We start from the raw sequence: 21,796 nt of genomic DNA, 5'->3' as shown, positions 1-21,796 counted from the left end.
GCGGGGGGATAAAAAAAAAAATGAGATTGAACTGTACGGAAAATGTAAAATCGAACAAGCATATGTATCAACGCAAGATGCTTCTTGATTTTGAATAAATCAAATTGCACGTATCAATCATCTTATAGCATATATTCCTTTTTTCTCTCATAGTTTATAGATTTTCTTAATACCAGCCAGGGGATGTTTCTTTATCATCGCGATATCAATACTTTGTGAATTGTAAATTTATTGCTACGTTTTATTTGTAATATATATATATATATATATATATATATATATATATATATATATATAATGATATATATATATATATATATACACGCACATATGTATTTTTAGAAATTTATTTATAGGTGCATGATTAATGAAAAACATTAGAGTAAATTTGATTTTAGAACAGAACATGTTGATATGCCCACAGATATAACGTAATTATCGCGTATTAACATTTATAATAATGAGCAATTCGCGTAGGTACACATATATATATATATATATATTTTTTTTTTTATTACAAATTAATATATTAATGAAAAAAGAAAAAAGAGAAAAAGAAATTGTTGAAATTTGAAAGCATTCTCGTATTTGTATTAAATTTCGTAAACGTCGTTTATTTTGGCTATCCGAAAAGTAAAACTTCTTTGAAACTTTCTTTTGGGTGTCTCAATCGCGTTTTTCTTACGAATCTCTCAACTCTCGGCCGTTTTCTACGGCCGCCTTTTCCTTTTCTCGAATTTCCCACGAGAAACGTCCGAGTGATCGATGCATTCGTTCGAAAAAAGATCAAGATTGAAGAGAATGCGTTTCGCGAGTAAACTCGAGTGGGTTTTATCCGTGGAAAAACGAGAAAGAAAACGTCATAGCTCTTCTGCTTATATGTACTACATAATACTAGAGAAAATTTCTCACCTTTCAGAATCTTTATCTCATCTTATCTATTTCATATTTGACTTTAACGACGATACTGACGATATAACATGATCTAATTGTTATTATTCTGGATAACGTGTATTTTAAATTGTCTACTCACTCATTTTCATACTCTTCTCGTTGTGAATCGTCAATGAGTTTGGATTCGCATAAACGGAATTGTTCAGCTCCGTTATCGGTTCCCAATCTGAAAAGAGCAAAAAAGAGAAAATAATACAAGTAGAACAAGTAGGAAATAGAAAGAATCGCATACAGACATACGCGAAACGTACTATTATCGATAAAATAGATATAATCGTTGATTGTAGAAAAAAAAAGAGAACTGTATCATTCACAAAGTTGAATTACTTCAATAATTATAAAATAATTTCAATTAATTACGATTACTTTCTATAATAAATAATACACATTTGTCGTTAATCGTACGATAATATTTATATTTCGTATATTACTTGAATATATTATATAAATTACTTTACTAATTAAAACAAATAAAACTAAAAAAAACAAAAACAATAAAAGACAATAATGATTTTTAATCGTAATAAATACATCGTTCATTTTCAACCGATTGAAATCGAAGAAAAGGAATTTGTAAAATGTCCAAATTACGAATTATGCTTATGAAAAAGAGTCTGGCAATCAGAGAAATGTTAAATAACAAAAAGAATTTTGTATTCGTTGAAAGATCTACTTCGTTAGCGTTCTTTGTAATGTATTAACCGACCTAGTACATACGTACTAGACGTTATATCCATCGTACGAGTTTCAAAAGTAGAGACGCGCAAAATCAACGCCACGCGATGTGTCACGTAACGTTGTTAACGCGAAAGGAGATGATTGCATCGCGCATAATGAAGAAGCACCGGAGTTTGTCCGTCTCTAATGAAATCGTATAAAGCGGAACGTGCCGATGTACTTAACAACCGGAAACACCGTTGTTCCCACTATTCAAATTGGATAATGCAATTTACGTTAATTGTGACTTCAAATGGTACCGGTGAGATGTGAGAGAGAGAGAGAGAGAGAGAGAGAGAGAGAGAAAAAGAAAGAAAAAGATAAAGAGAGAAACAAGGCTTGCAAGGAAACACAAAGAAGAAATCTATGAGGACACATTTCATCTATCTCTCTCTTTCTCTGATAAAGAATATCTAGGTTCGTTAAGTTCTTTGTATAATTTGTTATATGTATCGTTAGTATGTAATATTAATTAATCAAAGATATGTTTCTTCGAGTATTATAAATTTTCTCCAAGTAAAATTATTGTCGATTGCTCATAATAATTATCGTTATTTATTTATTTATTTATTTATCCTTTTTTCTTTATTATTCTTTCTTTTCGTTTTCACCGATTATTAAATAGTTATTACCAGGTTAAACGAATAAATATATACGTTTATTAACTTTTTCAAATCGTGTTATTAATTTTGATAGACCATTTTTGCATATTTTTATCGGCATCATTCCATCACCATCATTCTTATAAATTATAAATCGACAAAATGCATAGAAATAAACAACTCACCTTTTCTAGGAATCTCAGTGGTCGACGGGCTTGGACTGGTGCTCGGTGGTGGTGATTCTATAAAACAAAAAAATGGAAAAAAAAATAAGAAAAAGAGATATAGAAAATTTCATGTAAAATAATTACGTGCTCTCGAAAGGCATCATAGAATATATTGGACGATACATTTTTGTTCTTTTTCTTTTCTTCTTTTTTTTTTTTTTTTGTTGTTGTTTAACAAATTGACTTAAGAATGAGATAAATCTTTTTGTTTGCTCATTGAAAATCATCATATAGACAGATAGTTCCTATCTAATTCTTTAATGGAAAAAGGAAAAGGTTTAGTTGAGTTTAGGATAGTAGAGTTGGTCGAGAGTGAGAGAGGTATAGTGAAAGGAGCAAGAACAGTTATGGATCGCGCCACCTGTTACTAACTTCGTCCTGAAACGTATTAGCCATCGTGGCGTCGACCAAGGCCGGCCAAACTAGAGATCATATTTTACCTCCTGAGCATTCTCATGCCTCCGTTTCAACCCTCTCTCTCTCTCTCTCTCTCACTCACTCACTCTCTCTCACTCTCTCTATCTCTCTCTTTTCGACTCTCTCGCGTTGGCCACCTCTTACAATCTCGTAGCGTCCCTTACCATCGTCTCGGTGAATATACTTGAATAATTATTCCTAATTTCGTCATTCGTCCTGCACGTGTCGTATTCCTCGTCTGAATTTACTACTTGCTCCAGTAGTAGTAGTAACCAGAATCTAGTCGGACATCGGTTAATATACAAGGGAGAAACGTGTTAGTAATTTTTCGAAGACATGGCGACTGGACTTGTATTTTTTGTTTTATTCGTTTTCTGTCGTTTTTATCCTCTTCTTTTTTCTTTTTTTTTTTCCTTCAAGAAATTGCTTCTCTTCTTTCTTTTTTCTTTTCTCTTCTTTCTCTTTTCTTTCTCCTTTCTTTTCCCTTTCTTTTTTCTTTTTTTTTTTCTTTTCCTTCGTCGAACATTTTAATAAATCGATGATAATAAGACGATGAACGATCATTTTCGTTGAACGATTTATGCATACAATTTGTGATAATACAATTATAATACACGAAGTTTTATGTCCCATATATTTTCTTACTTTTTTTTTTTTGTATTGACATTAATTCATCTTAAAAATTGAATTAAAGTTTTTAACATTTAGATTTGCGGGGACAAGAATTTATGTTCAATAAAAAATATAAGTGGTATTATTCGAACTCTAGTTTTTAAGATTTTGATAACTATTATATTGACAAATGTAAATTTGATTTTTTATCTTTTAGAAAGTTTATGGACGATTTCGCGTAGAAAGAAAATTGCGTAGGCGTATTTTGCGAAAGTAAATATGAAATAGTTTTGAAAAGTAAAATTTATATATATATATATATATATAGTTACAAAAGCTAGAGAGAGAGAGAGAGAGAGAGAGAGAGAGAGAGAGAGAGAGAGAGAGAAAGAGAGAGAGAGAAGGGGTGGGGTGGTGTAAAAGAGGCAGTAAAATCGGCGACGGTGGTGCCCAAGTCGATGGTAATCTTTAACTTCACATTTTAAGAGTGCCTTGAGTACAAGATGGTTAATTAGAAGTAGCTCGTTATAAGTACTTCCCGTCTTATCTTCTCTCAGACTTTTTGCTTCGTTATACTTCTTTGCAAGAGCATTATACTAACGTTTTATTAGCCGATGTAACACTGTCAGAGAACTTTCGACTTCTTTTTTTTTTCTTCTCTCCCTCTCTCTCTCTCTCTGTCCCTTTTCCTCATCCCACCCTCTCTCTCTCTCTCTCTCTCTGTCCCTTTTCCTCCCTCTTCCTTCCTCCCTCCCTCTCTCTCTCTCTCTCTCTCTCTTTCGTCGTTAAAAAAACCTTTCTTTTTTATTTTTTTTTTATTTTTTATTTTTTTTTTTATCGCATCCAAGCTCGCAGTAATTATTAAATAGAACGTGACAGGAATATTAAAGGATGTAGAGTTAGGTAAGGTTTCTAACGATGGTCTGGAGTAAAAAATACATTAAGGGTATCCTATCGATGAGCTTTCCTTCTTTCCTCAAAAAGAAATTAAAAATAAAAAAAAAGAAAAGGTGAATGAGGGAAAGAGAGAAAGAGCAGGAGAGAGAGAGAGAGAGAGAGAGAGAGAGAGAGAGAAGCAGAGACAGAGAGAGAGAGAGAGAGAGAGGAGAATATCTCGAATGTAAAAATTTTCGAAACACTCTTTCCCATTATCTAAAGTTTGCTCCCCGTAGGATATAATCTCGGCGAACTTAGCAAGGAATTTTGTGACTTTCACAGGTTAGATAAGGCATACGTAATAGGGGAAGGCTATACGATAAGTACATAGAAAGTTCTTGGAAAGATTTTCGCTCGGGGCACGTGACGGAAAGATCGAACGGATCCGGAAATAATTTCGTACTGTCTGCGTGATGTTCAAAAATAGAGTGGCATATATTTTATATGTCTCTCTCTTGTATACGAGTATATATGTATATATATATATATATATATATATATATATATATATATATGTACGTATATGGATAATCGAAAATAACTCATAACGATCGATTTTTTATCGCCAAGAAAAAGTTGTACACTTTTCAATTTGTCTCGTATTATCCTAATCTTTAAGGTAAAAAAAAAAAAAAAAAAAAGAAAAAAAGAAAAAAAAAGAGGAGAAATGGGATGTGATAGGGGATGAAATTATGATCGTCCGTTGGATATTTTTATACGGGACTTTTTTTTTCCTCGTGCACAATTTGATTACCTTAAAATCTATCGTTTCTAATGAAAAAAGCGATATTTTTATAAATAAAAATCCCGAATGAAAAAAGATCATTAATTCGTCGCTCGTATAATGAATTCTCTACTTTTTAATAATATTATATACTATTTGGGTAATATAGAGACACTTGAATGTATATTTGGTATACTTTTTCTATACACTTCTTAATCAATCGAATGAGATTTAAAGTATTAAAAATAGAAGAGTGGATGGAAGAAAGGAAGGAAGGAAAGGGAAAGGAAGGGAAGGGTAGGGAAGGGAAGGGAAGGGAGGGGAGGGGAAAAAGGCCAAAAAGAGGACAATATTATATCCACAAATAATCTCAAAGGTGATAGCTGATAGGTGTCGTCTCGGTGTCGTCTCGGTGTCGTTGAGCGATCGTTGGAAAGAAATTAACCGATTTCTCAGGTAGTAGGGCCATTTCGGGTCATAGATATAAATAGGGAAAAGTCGAGGAATTCATTTATCATCTCTTCGAGTTTTCCGAGAAATGTTCAAGGAGAAAGAAAGAGATAGAGATAGCATGTGTCTGTGTATATATATATATATATATATATACATATATATATATATGTGCGCGCGCGCGCGCGCGTGTGTGTGAGTATAAGATGCTTTAAGGAGAGAGAAAGAGAGAGTGAGAGAGAGAGAGAGAGAGAAAGAGAGAGTGAGAGAGAGAGAGAAAGAGAAAGAGAGAGAAGTGAAGGAACTTGCCATTTGGTGCGTGGCTGAGTGGCAGACGGAAAAAGGATGGAGTATAAAAAGATACAAAAAAGAGATAGTTTAGGGAAAAAGATAGAGAGATAGAGAGAAAGAGAGAGAGAGAGAGAGAGAGTGAGAAAGAGAGAGAGAGAGAGAGAGAGAAAGAGAGAGAGAAAGAGAGAGAGTCACAGGCGGTGACTTTTCACTTTTGATTTATCGCGCTAACTTTTATTTCTCTCGGGGGATATTAAAACCCGTTGTCCCGACCATTTAACTTCGCTCGGCTGATTGATGATTGGCCACTCCCGCCACTGGCGACTGCTCTCCATGCATTGACCTTTCATTGCGCGAACTTACGATTAATAAAACGCTTATGGCTTTAACGACGCGCATGAACCTATTATTCATACGATTTTACTTCCTATTGGTGAATTTCTTTTCGTATGCTTCTCGATTTGTTCTATCCTATATATACATATATATATATATATATATATATATATATATATATATATATGTATATATTTTATATATATAAAGTATTACACGTGATTTTATATAACAGATTAAACTTAGTGAATATTTTGTTAATGAATAGGACGCTGAGAATGATTCGAATCAGAATGAAATTATAATTTTTCATTGTAATAAATATTGATATTTTCTTATTTTTGTATGTGTATGTGTGTGTGCGTGCGCGCGCGCGTGTTTGTAGGTGTGTGTATTTACGTGATGAAGATGTTCAGATAAATAAATAATCGTTTCAAATTTCATTAGTAAATTTGTGTCAAATAGAACAATGGCTTAATATAATTTTTTCTTTTCCTATTTTCTTTTGCACGCAGAAACACTTTTGTATGTATTTTGCTTCTTTTCTTTTTTTTTTTTCTTTCTCTTTCTTTCTTTAAAAGCATTAAAAAAAGAAACGTTACGTTTCAATTCACTTAAAGTAAAAGTTTCCATTTCACATGCGAATATTTTGACAAGTTGCTTGGCTCTGGCCAGAGGGACGAAGAAGAAGAAGAAGAAGGAGTAGGAGTAGGAGGAATAGGAGGAGGAGAAGAAAGAGAGGTAAGTGAACTCGTTAAAATCTTAAGGCGCCTTAATTAGTCTAATAGCATCCATCCTTTTTCCCTTGGTCCGTCAACGATTTCATCCAATTTCTTCCTCTTGTTACTTTGTGTCCTATTCGCGCGCGCGTGTTACCGCACGACGATCTTCTCTTGGTAGCTGTTCAAATATTACCCGGTGCACTAATTCCAATTAAAGCGTTTTGGATGCAAGGAAAGCCCAAGGAGAATATTCCGTAAATATATCCGTACGACGATGATTTTTTACACGTTATGTTGTCGATCAATCAATAAAATCAATTTTTGTCTTAAATATTATTTCGTTTGTTTGTTCTTTTAATTTATTTATTTTTTTCTCTTTTTTTCTTTTTTCTTTTTTTCTTTTTTCATAATTTATTTATGATCATTATCTCGGTCAATCAAAACTTCGAATGAAATTTACATAGACGAACATTAAAAGATGATATTATTTATGATCTTTTGCAAAATTTTCTAACTTCATTTAAAAATTAGTTAGGGAGGATTTATCTTCATACTTTTGTTCTTATTTTAGGTATTGTTTTGTTTTATTAATGGTACCCATTAACCGTATGAATCTAACAAACAAAAATATTCTCGCTTATCTTTCACGACTTTTTCGTAAAATTTTTCCCCGCGTTGAGATCAGTTATCCTAGTTGATTATTAACCATCTTTTTTCCAAGCTATTGTTTATTTGTTTCATTAATAAATCCCATTGGCCGCGTGACTTACCGCATGAATCTCCGCCAGATGTGAAAACAAAAGTTCACATTAATCTTCCTCACTGCTCTGTTTTTAAATAAAATATTATTTCTGTTGCTCGACTAAATAAAGATAAGTCAGAGGAAAATTTGATTATTTATCTTTTTCGTTCATTATTTGTTTATTTAGATTTTATCTAATATATATTATCCAGGTCATGTAAATCCGTGAATATCGGAGACGAAAATAAATGCCCATTTATCTTTTACGACTCTTTGGATAATGTCCGTATCTTTGCGAATCGACGAGTAAAATTAAAAGCAATCCACTATTTATTTCACACTAAGAGAAATTAGGGATTTTTTTTTCCTTTCTTCTTTTTTCCCTATTTATTTGTTTATTTTTTTCTTTCTCTGTCCTTTCTTTCTTTGTTTTTTTTTTTTTCCAAATTAAAGTCGTAAATTCTCCGAAATCCTGAGAGCTGTTTTCACTTAAGGAACTTAAGGAATAATTTGGCTTCGTTAAAAGAAAAAAAAACAAAAAAAAACAAAAAAAAAAAAAAACAAAGAAAAAAAAACAAAAAACAAAAAACGGAGAAAGAAGAAAAAGAAAAGGAAAAAGAGAAATAAAAAGAAGATGAAAGAGGATTTCGATTAACCCAATTTCTCGAAACAATAGGTAGGTACGTAGGCGCTTTTGCCTGCAGCTTCACTTGGTACACGTCTGTAATTACTCGTGACGGAATCCCTAGCTGACATATCGACCGAAGATAGTCGGCCGTTTGATTCAATTAAGGATAGACGCGTGTACACACGCCGTTGTTCCTCCTCCTCCTCCTCCTCCTTCCTTTCACCTCTCATCCCTTCAACCCCTTTTACCACTGCTCGAATGTCTCACGTTGCAGATATCTCTCTCTCTCTCTCTCTCTCTCTCTCGCTCGTTCACCCTCTCTCTTTGATAATTACGTACGCATAGATCGACACATTAACGCAACTAGAAATGCATGGATCCATTAACGAGCAATCATAGTCTAGACGTCGTTATCGTTGTCTTTAATTGTAAATTTTTTTCTTCTTTGTTTCATTCGAGTACTTACGAAGGATTAAGTTCTTTTTTTTATTTTTCTTTCTTTCTTCTTTATTTGTTATTTCTGTTATTTTTTTTTCTTTTTTTTTTCTTTTTTTGAAAGAGAAAGATTAAATAGATTTAGAAAATTTCGATATAAAAAAGTGATTATATGCTTGACTTATGATTTATTCCTTTTAAGCATATTGTAATATTAATGGTTTTAATTTATTTAAATAAATCTATAATTTATCAATAATTATAGAAAATCGTTTCTAATAAATAATCATCATAACTCTTATAGTTAATGTTAATATTTAAATTGAAATGATGAAGAAATTAAATTGTACAGTAATATCTATTTCGAGAAAATTTAATGAAGACAACTATTGATCTTGTGATTATCGTGGATTAAAGGGTTAAAGTAAATAAACAATAATTTCATGTAACTCGTTATTATCGGAGAACTTACGTTGAAGAGCAGACAATGATAAAATTTTTTTTCTCGTGTAGAATAAAAATTTGAAAAATGGAAAAGGACGTGAACGAACTGAATTATTGTCTCTTGATATACTTGATTTTCTTTCTTTTTCTTTTCTTTTTTTTTTCAATTCAGTCAATCTCTAAACGACGACGACGATAATGACGATGACAATGACGACGACGACGACGACGACGACGATGAAAAAATGTCAGAGCGTACTTTCGGGATGGGTGCGATTAAATGCTGAACGATTCACGGTGAATAACGATTCAACGAAATTATTCATTCTGAGTAGATACTCGGACAAACAAGCAGTGGGCCATTCGTGGAGCCTTCAAATTCAGTATGCGATGTTTGACGAGCCTCGTGGTCGTTGTTCGTTCTATGAGCGATCGCTGCATGAATAAGCAAAACTCATTTGAGCTTTTCCATTCTGTGAGAAAGCATGTGCGCAATTAACTCTATCGTGTTCGATCGTTCTCATTTCGATATTCTCGAAAAAAGGAAAAAAAGAAAAAAAAAATGAAGTAAAACAAGAAAAACTAATAAAGAAAATAAAGTAGAACAGAAAAAAATAAGGAACAAACAAAGAAAGTACAAATTAGACGATCGTGTGTGTACGTTTAAGTATATTTATATATAAAAATAAAAATTTTTTTAATTGTAATTTACACAAGATATTCGGGACATTTAATAAGAGATAATTACAATCGCAAAGAAGTCTGTCTATTTGTATGTCTGTATGTGTGTGTGTGTGTATTTTTTTCTTTCTTTGTTTTTTTTTTCTTTTTTTTTTGGGGGGGGGGGAAGATAATTCCAAATTATATAAGATATCGGAGACGTTTCATTGAAGAAAATTACAACACAAAGTCTCGAGGGGAAATACAGGTGACTCTCGAAATTAGTATGCAGTGTGCATCCAACTCCCTCTACCATCCCCTTTTCACCACTGTCAAGACTACTGTCTACCTTCCTGTACCTTTCGCCCATCCCGCCCCTTGGACCACCAGCGACCGTTAATTTTCCATCCCGTGACTCCAATCAATCTTACGCCACGTCAGTGGCTCTCTCCCTTATGGGGTTTTCTCGTCGTCTAAGCTCACTTCGCTCTTCCTTTCATTTCCGGTCTGATTTCGAGTAACCTTCCTGTCTTCTGGTTAAATATGTAACTTTGTGTATCGTCGAGGGTTGATATATATCAACTCCAGAATGTACTAGTGAAATTGATCCTTCATCCCTTATTTCTAAACATTAGGTGGGTACGCGCGCGCATATGTGTGCGTATGTCCGTGTGTCTGTGTCTGTGTGTGTGTGTGTGTGTGTGTGTGTGTCTCAATGTAAATATATATAACAGATAAGTATTATTAATTTTCATATTTAATGGATAGATATTTGAGCACTTTATAAAATTGCTTCAATTATAAATTTTTCATATGAAGATAAATTGAAATTATATATTTCAAAAAAATAAAAAAAATAAAAAAAAAAAAAAAAGAAAAAGAAATGATAACGATGATTTTCTATATTTAACGAAAGAATACAATTTTTCAAATAAATATTTTCATCTATAAATATGAATATATCGATAGCACGAAGAACGAAAACATTTCTTTTGATATATTATTTATCTCGTTAAAAGTTATCGTAATAACGATAGAAATAATCTAATAGTAATATATCAATGTATATGAGTGAGAATTTGTATTATTTTTTCTTTTTTTTTTTTTTAAAGATTATATTCGGTAATTATGTAAGCAGAGTTTAGACAATGTTAAGTTGAAATTTCGACGAAATAGAATATTATCGTGAAATAGAAATTAATGATCGGGCCGAGTTTGCATCCGTGTAAACGGCTCGACGCATTCTCTACGCTTTTGTGTAATTCCACCTAATTTAATTGACTTCGTTACGAGCATGTGTCCTACCTCTCTCTCTCTTTCTCTCTCTCTCTCTCTCTCTCTCTCTCTCTCTCGTAGATATAAAAGTCATAAATGGGAACAGGCGATAATAAACGTGTCGTCGAATCGTTTCGTTTCATAAGCCATTAACCTCGTGTAAGAGCACTCCGATTCATAATATTATTCGTGGTAAATCAATGAAATGGGGATATTGAAAATCATTACGTTTTCGGTATTGTACTGAAAAGTGTTTCAAAAATGTTTTCGATGCATTTGTCATTAATATAAATAAATTTTCTTTGGGAAAAAGTCCGTGTAATTCGACGTTATAATTTTTCATTTAATTTTAATTTTGATTTTTCTCATGCGATATATTATATTTAAATTAAATAATAACCACATTGATATGCATTTAGCGCGTAATATGATGTAATTAATAATTTTTTTGACGCGATAAAATCGCAAATGAACTTGATACGAAACGAAGATACGGGAAACGTTGTGCATCGTGATTTTTATCACTTTGAGATCGCAATAAAATTGTAGAATTTTTTAAAAAGAACGTATAATATGTTCCTTACTGCGTGAGAGAAATATTATTCTGTAATTTTCATCACTTTTAACGATAAATTCTAACAATAAATTTAAACTAGATTTAAAATGATATTATATGAATAAATGAAATGAAAGGAAAGCTTTGTAACTTTTTTCCCTTTTTTTTTTTTTTTTTATCATCACTTCGTAAAAATAAACATGATACATATATATATATATATATATATATATATATATATATATATATATTTAACAGTATACGTGAATTACTCGAAAACAAACAAATAAAAAGATAAGAAAAACAATGCAACGATATTTTTTGTTCATTAATAATAACAAATCCGATATGAACTGCACAATAAGGTAAAATTCGAAGAATGAAAGAAAATATCGTGCAATTTTAAGTGATCTAAATTTTACGAGAAAGAATTTTATGCTGTCTGATCTACGTTCAGAGTTTGCTTGCATTACTAATTATATGCGGTTAGCTATCTACCATTTTACTTTTCGTTTGCTTTTCCTTTGATCTTCCTCGTTAGTACTCGTACATGTTTAACAATGAACAAAAGAATCAAAGAACGGTATTATGTTTAGACGAAAAAAAGAAAAAGAAAAAAAGAAAAAAAAAAAGAAAATACAAACAAAAGAAAATACGTATGCATATGCATAAACGTGGTTTTACGTTGAAGTATAATTATCATTACGAATTAAAACGTCGAACATTTGTTTAACATATCTTATATAGACTTTTCGTTCTATCGAATTTTGTTTTTCCCTCCTATCCTTGAACATATTAAAAATATTTGATACAATTGTTTATATTGATATCAAACTTAATTAATCGATCTTGGAATAAAATATGTTGATAGAAAAAACGACAACACGATATTTTCAATCACTGTCACTATCACATTATGCTTCGATAGCATGGCATAGGAACGAAGCAACAGGTATTATAACAACTACGAATATTCGTATTTCCAATAATTATCCAATTCGCGAAACATCGTCCTAGATTAATATATTGTACTTAATTAATGATACGCACGAATAAATATTTTATATATATATATATATATATATATATATATATATATATAAAAGATAAAAAAAAAAATTACGCACAAATGCAAGTGAGAATTATATTTTGAAAATAATTATCTCGAATCATTGACGATATTCTTGAAATTTTTCGATCGAATAAAAATAGAATTAATTACTTTTTTGTTATTCGACAATCATGTGCCATTAAAAAATATTTATAGTTTTGTTTATAAATTTTCTATTTCTTTTTTTCTTCTTTTCTTTTCTTTTTTTTTTTCCCCCTTTGAAATAAATTATTTCTATCGATTGTTATATTAATGAAAATAAAAGAGAGAAATTTTATACACGTTTTAGACGTTTTTAACGTACTTACGAATTATAGTCTTGCCTTTAGAAGTTGATTGTGGTTAACTCATTCGTACAATGATAACGACAATGTGTGTAATAGTTTAATGCGCATGTGCTACGAGAACGTAGAGGAGGGTGAATTAATAGCCGTGACAATTTTACGAAGTCGCAAGGCAAGACGAAGATAGTCAGGAACAATAATTACGAGTAACACCTGCTGATGTTCCCGATCGATAAAACGTTATTACACGATGTTGGTGGTGTTTTATCGAGAAGCCTCTAACGCTGTTTCAAGTATAATTCGATAATTACAATTTTTTTAGCTAGTAGTTCGTCGATAATACTATGTATTATTTCTAATGTCTCGTGATTATTTAAAGTAAAGAAAGCAAAAGGGAGGAGAAAAAGAAGAGAATAGTAAGGTGAAAAAAATAAAAGAAAGAAAGAAAGAAAGAAATAATAGATCGAGGTAGAACTCGAGGTAAAATGTTTCTTTTTTCTTTTTTTTCTTTTTTCCCCTCGAGTTAACCAATCAGACGCATTTCGATCGTCCTATCGAGATGGACATCTTCGAGAATAGTCATTACAAATTAAATCGTATCTTTTTATCGATAGTAGGATTGTGGCCGTTTTTGGATAAAAAGAGAAAGTTTTTTTTAAGGATAATAACTAAGATATGTCTTGCCTGTCTTTTGATTCCACAAGTGCGTAGATTGGTTTTTTTTTTCTTTTTTATATATATATATATTTATATATATAATTTTATCGATTTATAAGACGATTTTCTTTATTTTTTTTTTTTTTTTTTTTTTTTTTTTTTTTATTAATTTTCTTTGTTTATTTTCTTTATTTTTCTTTTTATTCATTTTCTTTATTTATTTTCTTTATTTATTTAATAATGAAACAATTGTTTTCTCAGATATCAATGATCGCATCGAACGTCAATATGGAAACCATAATAGATGTGTGCATGTTTTTTTTGCCGAGTGTTGCCATAGCAGAGGGTTATTATACTATGTACATCAACAATGAGAAAGTACGTATATATATATATATACACGTAAGGAAGTAGGAATTGTCGAAGAGATTACAAAATTTATAATAAATAAATATATATATATATATATATTTATATAAATGTTAACCCTCTATGGGCCCGTGTAACTTTCAGGTCACATTTTAATTTATCGAGATTTTACCAAATAATTATAGCTTTTTTCATGAGATGGCGCATAAATCTTAATTTAATTTTTCTGAATTTAAAACAAAAATTCGGTCCATAGAGGGTTAAAGAATTTGTTTTTTCTTAGAAAAAAATTCATGCTAAATTAAATAAAACATAATCTTTAAATCAATGAAAGCTAAGTGAACGTGAATAATTATGATAGATTGTATTGACAGGATTAATTAAATATTAAAAATAAAATTTAATCGATTGATATACTTTGGGTATCATTCGTAAATTTTATAAATTGGATGAAAATAATAATTTCGAAAGAAAAGAAAAAAAAAGAAAAGGACCAAAAAAGAAAAAAAGAAAAATCTTGATATTTTATTGCAATAATAAAACTGAAGTATATTAAATCGAAGAAATTTATTGGAAGCTGCGTGTAAAAAAAGATTTATATTTCGAAAAAAAAAAAAAAAGAAAAAAAGGAAAAAAAAGAATATTGACTTTTCCAGGTAAAACTGATTTTGGAACACATCAAGTATGACTGGAGTATATTTGCTGCTGGAAGAGAAAGGGGAATTATGCAGGAGCACGCAGAGGAAAGCAAAATGTTCACTGTAATTTTAGCCGGTAGGGATCAAACACTTTTGTTCATTCAAAAGCTTGAAACTTTTATTCTCGAGCGAAGGTAGTAACATCAAATACATATCTATTCATCATTGTGCTGAGTTTAAAATCTTTTTGCAAGTAACTATTTTTACTCGGATCACAAATTCATATATATTATTACTCGAAAATATTTAAACGATCGATTTAAACGAAATTGATTCAAAAAATTGATTCGTTTATTATGAAAGTGTTTTAAGTCATTTGAGATATTAAAAAATATATTTTCTTTTTATCTCTCTCTCCTCTCTCTCTCTCTCTCTCTCTCTCTCTCTTTTTAAGCTATTTTGAAAATTTTAAAATTATACGTATAAAAAAATTATCTTTCAACAATGATTATATTTACTCATTAATTTTATCAATTGACTTTAAATTCAAAGCACGATTTAAAGCACTTTCACAATCATCGACTCAAATTGGTAATACAATAATTAATAATTAAAAAAAAAACAAAAAAAAAAAACAAAAAAAAAAAACAAAAAAAAAAGTCAAAGAGATCTGAAAATAATTCGATAATATAATATTATATATCTCTTCTTCTTTTTTTTTTCCAGCTGTTCACTATCTCTCGATGTATTCTCTGATATTTCTTTCAATGGCTCCTGCACTTTTGGATTTCGTTGTACCATTAAACGAAACCAGACCACGCGAATTACCCATCCCTGCAGTTTTGTTCTTCGATCATGAAAAATATTTTTTTTACATCATCTTGATAGCCTTCTTCGTATCAACGGTGGTCGGTACAATATCAATGGCATTTTATCCATTGATTTTGATTTGCATGAAGCACGTCTGTGGATTATTTCAAATTGCAGGGTAATAGTTTTGATTACGAAAAAGAAGAAGAAAAAAAAAATTAATAATAATAAAAAAAAAAGAAATTTAAACTTTTTTCGCTTCTTCTCAAATCAATTTTCTTTTTCTTACATATATATATATATATATATATATATATATATATATATATATATAATTTTTTTTTTTAGATATTTATTCGAGAATATTATAAACGAGGAGGATAATGAATATCACGTTTACGATACCGAACAATTATATGCTAAAATGATTCGTGGTGTGAAATGTCACAAAAGAGCGATAAAGTCAGTATAACAAACAATGGAAAATCTATTTTTCTTATTATTGAATAATTTATATATATATATATATATGTATATATATATATATATATATATATCATTGTTTAATAATCATTACAAGTAGAATACGTTTATATTTTCAACGAATGAAATTAATTTATTATTTGTCGTATATTAATGTTTAAGTTTCATCAATCTCGTGAATTCATATTACGAATGGGCTTTATTCTTTCAAGTTTTATTAACCTTCATTATACTCGCCATCGAAATGTTTGCTGTAAGTAATGCGAATTATTTTGTGTGTGTAATTTATTTTTTCTTTTTCTTTTTTGCTTTTTACTTTTTCTTGTTTATACATGAAATCTCTCTCTCTCTCTCTCTCTCTCTCTCTCTCTATCTCTTTCTCTCCTCTTTCTCTCTATTTAAGTGTACTTAAATGAAATCGATAAGAAACCATTAGCGATGAAAAGAGAGAGAAAAAAGGAAAAAAGGAAAAAAGAAAAAGGTATACAGGATTCGTCGAACATAAAAATCATACCAATCTCCTATCTTTTTTTTTCTTCTCTCTCTCTCTCTCTCTCTCTCTTTCTTCTTCTCTTTGCGATTTGTATAGCCGTCAAATGCAGTCAGAGACATTTACGTTGAAAAAGATTTCAATTGGTTCGGCACTCGATAATTCCCATTAACCTGTCATTTAGATTCTAACTTTGGACATGGCCGAGCAAAATTTCGACGAAATTGTTACCTACGTGTTTTACGTTATTGCGGTTATGATTTTCGTGTTCTTCATCGGTCATATCGGTCAATTGGTGATCGATTGCAGTGCTGACGTTTTCAACAAAGCGTGAGTATATTTCTAATAAAATGCAAAATTAAACAAAAAAGAATAAAAAAATAGGAAAAAAAAAAAGAAAAGAAAATATACACACGCGAGCACATAAACACAAATACAAACACATACGCGCGCGCGCGGACGCACGCGCGCACACACACACACACACACACACACACATACATACATACACGGATATACAAAAGATGAAAATAAATTTTGACAGGTTTAATTTCAAAGAGAAAAAAGGAAACAAAAGAAAAAAATAAAGTAAAAAAGAAAAGAAATCATTTATTACAGATATGCAACGCCATGGTACACGTTGCCAATTAAAACACGAAAATTATTTTACCTTGTAATGATGAGAAGTATAAAACCGTGTTACATTTCTGTTGGAAACGTTCAGTTTCTCTCGTACGAACTTCTCATGTTGGTATGTTATATCTGCCGTTTTAAAACTATTTGCTATTATTAGTATATTTATTATTATTATTATTATTATTATTATTATTATTATGATTATTATTATCATCACTACTAATATTATTGTAATCCTTTTTACGTAGGCTTTACAAAAATCGGCTTCTTACGCAATGGTCATAAAATCTATGAAATGAATGATTTGAAAGTTATCTTGAATATTTAACAAATACGATGTTATGTCGATAGTTGTGATTAGAAGAAGAGGAAATAAAATGGAAGAAAAAAAAAAAAGGAAAAAAAAGAAAAAGAAAAAAAATAATCAAACCAAAGTCAAAATCAAAAAGTAAAACGATGTCGAGGTTTTGATTAAAATTCACATTTTCTTTTTTCTCTCCTTTAAACTTCATCTCTCCTTAAATTTCTCATATACTGAATGAACTTACGACACGAACACTTCGAGACTTTTGACAAACATCTTTTCTCGAATAATAAAAATTTCATAGAGAGAGAGAGAGAGAGAGAGAGAGAGAGAGAGAGAGAGAGGGAGAGAATGGGGAGGGGGGAGGGGGGAGGAGTAAAAGAAAGAAAATTAAAAAATTAGAAAGAAATAAAAAGAAAAATATGAAAGGGGAAAAAAGAAGAGGGGAAAGAGAAAAAAAAATAGCGAATTAAGGGGAGGAAGGTAATTCTAAAAGGGGGATAATTATACGCTAAGGAACGGGGCGAAGCCGCCCTATAGTCTCGACTATTAACGATCGATGACTCTATTATAAAACGATATTACCGGTTACGTCTATCAGGTGAACGCAAACGTTGGATCATTAAATCTTTCTTATAGTACTATCGAGTTACTTCGAGCATTCTATATCTCCTTTTCGTCCCCGCCCCCCCCCCCGCCTACCCGTTCGTCCGTCCGTCCCTTTCTTCCTTTACCTCCTTTGAAATTCTATTCATTATTAACGATAATTACGATAGCTTGTAAAGTTGAAAAGGGGATTTAGAAAACATTTCTCTTTGCAGTTGTTTTCGATAAATCGAGAGGGAAGCATCCTAAGCTTTTTTCGAAGTATTGCGAGTTATTAATTTTTTTTCTTTTTTTTTCTTAAAAGAGTTTTTCTTCTTCTTAAATTTCTTTTTTTCTCTTTTCTTCTTTTTTTTTTTTTTTGTTTCTATTTTACTTTTCCTAATGTCGTACGATCAATTGAAAGTTTTGGATTTGAATAAGATCATGACGGAACATTTCAAAATGTTACAAATTTTATTGAATATCGTCGGTCTTTGGCCATATCAATCGAGATTAAAAAGAATCTTCTTTATGATCATTTACAATGTCGATTTGTTTTTGATATTAATTTCCGAGGTAGAAATGACGAATGGAATTAAGATATATCTGTGTAATTGTGCGTATAAAATGAACGATTTTTAATAAGAAATTTGTATAAATCTGATTCCGTAGATCACCGAAATTTATACGACGGAGGATCGAAGTATTTCATCCTATACGAAATCTTTCATGTACATTTTACCGACCGTCTGCATTATCGATACTTACAATGCATTGAATTTTAAAATGAAAGAAGTATTAATATTAAGTCTTGTCGTATTTATTCTTTTTTCTTGCATGATCCTTGAACTTATCTCTTTTGTCTTTCTTTCATTCTTTCTTTGTTCGTTCGTTTGTTTGTTTTTTTTTCTTATTTCTTTTTCTTTTCTTCTTTTTTTCACATTTCCCATAGTTTAAATTCTGTTGGAAACTGTCAGAGGACTGTTGGAAAATATTGGAAACCAAAGAGGAAGTAAATATCGCTCAGGCGTATAGTCTTCAGAGTAGGCAATACACTTTCTTCTTTTTTGGTAAGAATTAAAATAAAGGAGAAAAGATAAAAAGAATACAAATTGAAGAGAGAGAGAGAGAGAGAGAGAGAGAGAGAGAGAGAGAGAGAGAGAGAAAGAGAAGAATACTTTTGTTTTAATTTTACAGCTTTTGCGTGTATTGTCTTCATCGCTTTGCAGACTAGCATCTTTATATTGTTATACCTAAAGTACGATATGGCCGACGTGATGATTATACCGTTGTATTTTCCCTTCGACGTAAATAAATATCTCATAGAATTTTTTATATTTTTTATTGTAACATCCGTGATGTTCATATTTATACTGACGTGTACCTATAGTACGTCGATGTATGGCGTACAACACGTATGCACTTTCTTGGAAGTAGCTGGGTGAGAAAAATAGTGGAATTTTTTTTTTCTCTCTCTCTCTCTTTCTCTCTCTCTCTCTTTCTCTCTCTCTCTCTTTCTCTCTCTCTCTCTTTCTCTCTCTCTCTCTTTCTCTCTCTCTCTCTCTCTTCTTTTGTTTCTTATTCTCCTATTCTCTCCTCTTATCTACTTTTAACGAATATGAAATTTTTAGATATACAATTACGATGGCATTCAAGGATAAGAACAAGAGTGATATGAACGAGAAATTGATTCGTGGCATAAAGATTCACAAGATGGCCCTACGGTTAGTATTTGATTATATTTAGAAAAAGAGAAAAAAAGAAAAAAAAAAAAGGAAAAGAAAAGAAAAGACAATTTTCATTTGACGTATAAACGAAATAAAATATCGTTGATTATAAAGATATTTAAATAGTATAAACCGCCATTGGGAGTTCACGTTTCTAATTCAATGTGGATTGGCAGTATTGATCATAACCATCGATTTTTTACACGTAAGTGTCAAGTAATAAATTTAACAAAAAAAAAAAAAAAAAAAGAAAAAAGACAAAAGAGATATGAAATTAATAATTTGTCAAGTTCAAATAAGAAGTTCTATTATTATCCTTTTTTTTAGATACTTCATTTGCAAGAGTTCTCTAAGGAAATATTTATGAACACTTGCGTAGAAATAAGTTACATTATCACCTCTATGTTATATATTTTTATTATTTTTTACGTCGGTCAAAAAGTTCAGAACGGAAGTATGAAATTTTACATAACCATGTAAGTATATTTTTAATATTTTCTTATATACATAGAAAAAAAATCAAACTTAGTTAGTATACAAATTAAATTAATTAGTATACAATTAAAAATTTTTCCTACGTATTGTTGTTAATCAATCATATCAAATATATTGATCATATCATAGATTAATGTATTTATCAAATAATGTTATTATATATATTAGGTTGGAAACTATGAAACGGGCGTTGAATGAAAATAAATAAATAAACAAAAACGCCCGTTTCATAGTTTCCAACCTAATAATATATCATTGAATCTATAAGATGAGATATATTATTTTTCATTTTGATAATTAACATAATTGAATGAGCAAATATTTTTCATGATTTTATAGCTGTTCGTTACCATGGTACGATTTGCCAATAGAATTGCAGAAGTTACTTTTATTTTTAATATTAAAAAGTAAAGAGGAGTCTTATATATCCATTGGTAAATCTTACAAGATGTCTTACGAGTTTTACGCTAAGGTAAAAAAATATATCTTGATAAACTATAGATTGATGAAACATGATTTATTAGTCAATCGTTAAATTCATTGGGAACTTTGATATAATTCACTTTACTTTGTAGAAACTTCAATGTTTCAGATAGTTCGAATGGCAATGTCATATACTATGATGATCCGATCTTTGGAATGACTTTTTTCTTTTTTCTTTTTTTCTTCTTTGTTTTTTTTTTTTTTTTTTCAAGACATTACGGAATCCTCCTTTTACATTAATTAATTAGATAGGGAGAGAGGGGGAGAGAGAGAGAGAGAGAGAGTAAGGCAATAATAAATTTCTTGATTAATTTGAAATAGATAATGCATGATAAAATTCTAGTAAATAATTATTTAGAATTTTAGAAAATATTGTTGTCAAATATATATCTTTTAGAGTAATCGATTTAGATTAGTTGTGTTTTTAGTTGACAAACGACGTTTATGCAATAATAATCGTAAATAAACTTTATTGATATCAATGATATTATTATCATCATCATCAATGTTTTACAGGACATTAATTGCAAAGATTAATTCTCGTGTTAATTTTATATTATCTCGTTTTCTATCTTTTTATATTTTATATTATTTTGTTCTCTCTATTTCTCTTTCTTTTTATAATTTATTTTTATTTTGTATTTCTTTCTCTTCTTCTTCTTCTTCTTCTTTTTTTTTTCTTTTTTTTTTTCTTTTTTTTTTTTCTTTTTCACAGGTAAAAACATAAGCGACCGATTATCGCGGTACAACGATGATCTATCAAAGCAATTAATATCAAAGTACATAAAGTTGAAAAGCACGAATAACGTGTAATACTGCATAAGTAGATAACTATAATACTCTATATTTGTAATGAAAATCATTCGAGATTATAATCGTCATATACCATCTTTAATTAATACAATTATTAATAATAATAATGACATTGTTATATTACAATGATATAAAATTGTAATCGATTGAAATTTCAAAATGATCTTTCTCATGACATATGAG

At 30.2% G+C, this 21,796-nt stretch overlaps 1 protein-coding gene across 5 annotated transcripts in view; it reads right to left on the bottom strand.

Annotated features, from left to right (window-relative positions):
• The window catches only part of LOC124430655 (lachesin-like), a 272,933-nt gene that overhangs the window by 13,219 nt on the left and 237,918 nt on the right, over positions 1 to 21,796 (bottom strand). For all 5 annotated transcript variants that reach the window (XM_046977563.1, XM_046977560.1, XM_046977562.1 and 2 more), the window contains 2 exons: positions 2,459 to 2,515; positions 1,034 to 1,120 (listed from right to left, as the gene is read on the bottom strand). In XM_046977563.1, the coding sequence (XP_046833519.1) occupies positions 1,034 to 1,120; positions 2,459 to 2,515 (144 nt within the window). The remainder of the gene's footprint in view (positions 1 to 1,033; positions 1,121 to 2,458; positions 2,516 to 21,796) is intronic.

This window comes from Vespa crabro, chromosome 19 (genome assembly GCF_910589235.1).
Source record: "Vespa crabro chromosome 19, iyVesCrab1.2, whole genome shotgun sequence".
Lineage (NCBI taxonomy): Eukaryota > Metazoa > Arthropoda > Insecta > Hymenoptera > Vespidae > Vespa > Vespa crabro.
The sequence above is the reverse complement of the archived record's forward strand: the minus strand, read 5'-3'. Positions and strand labels throughout refer to the sequence as shown.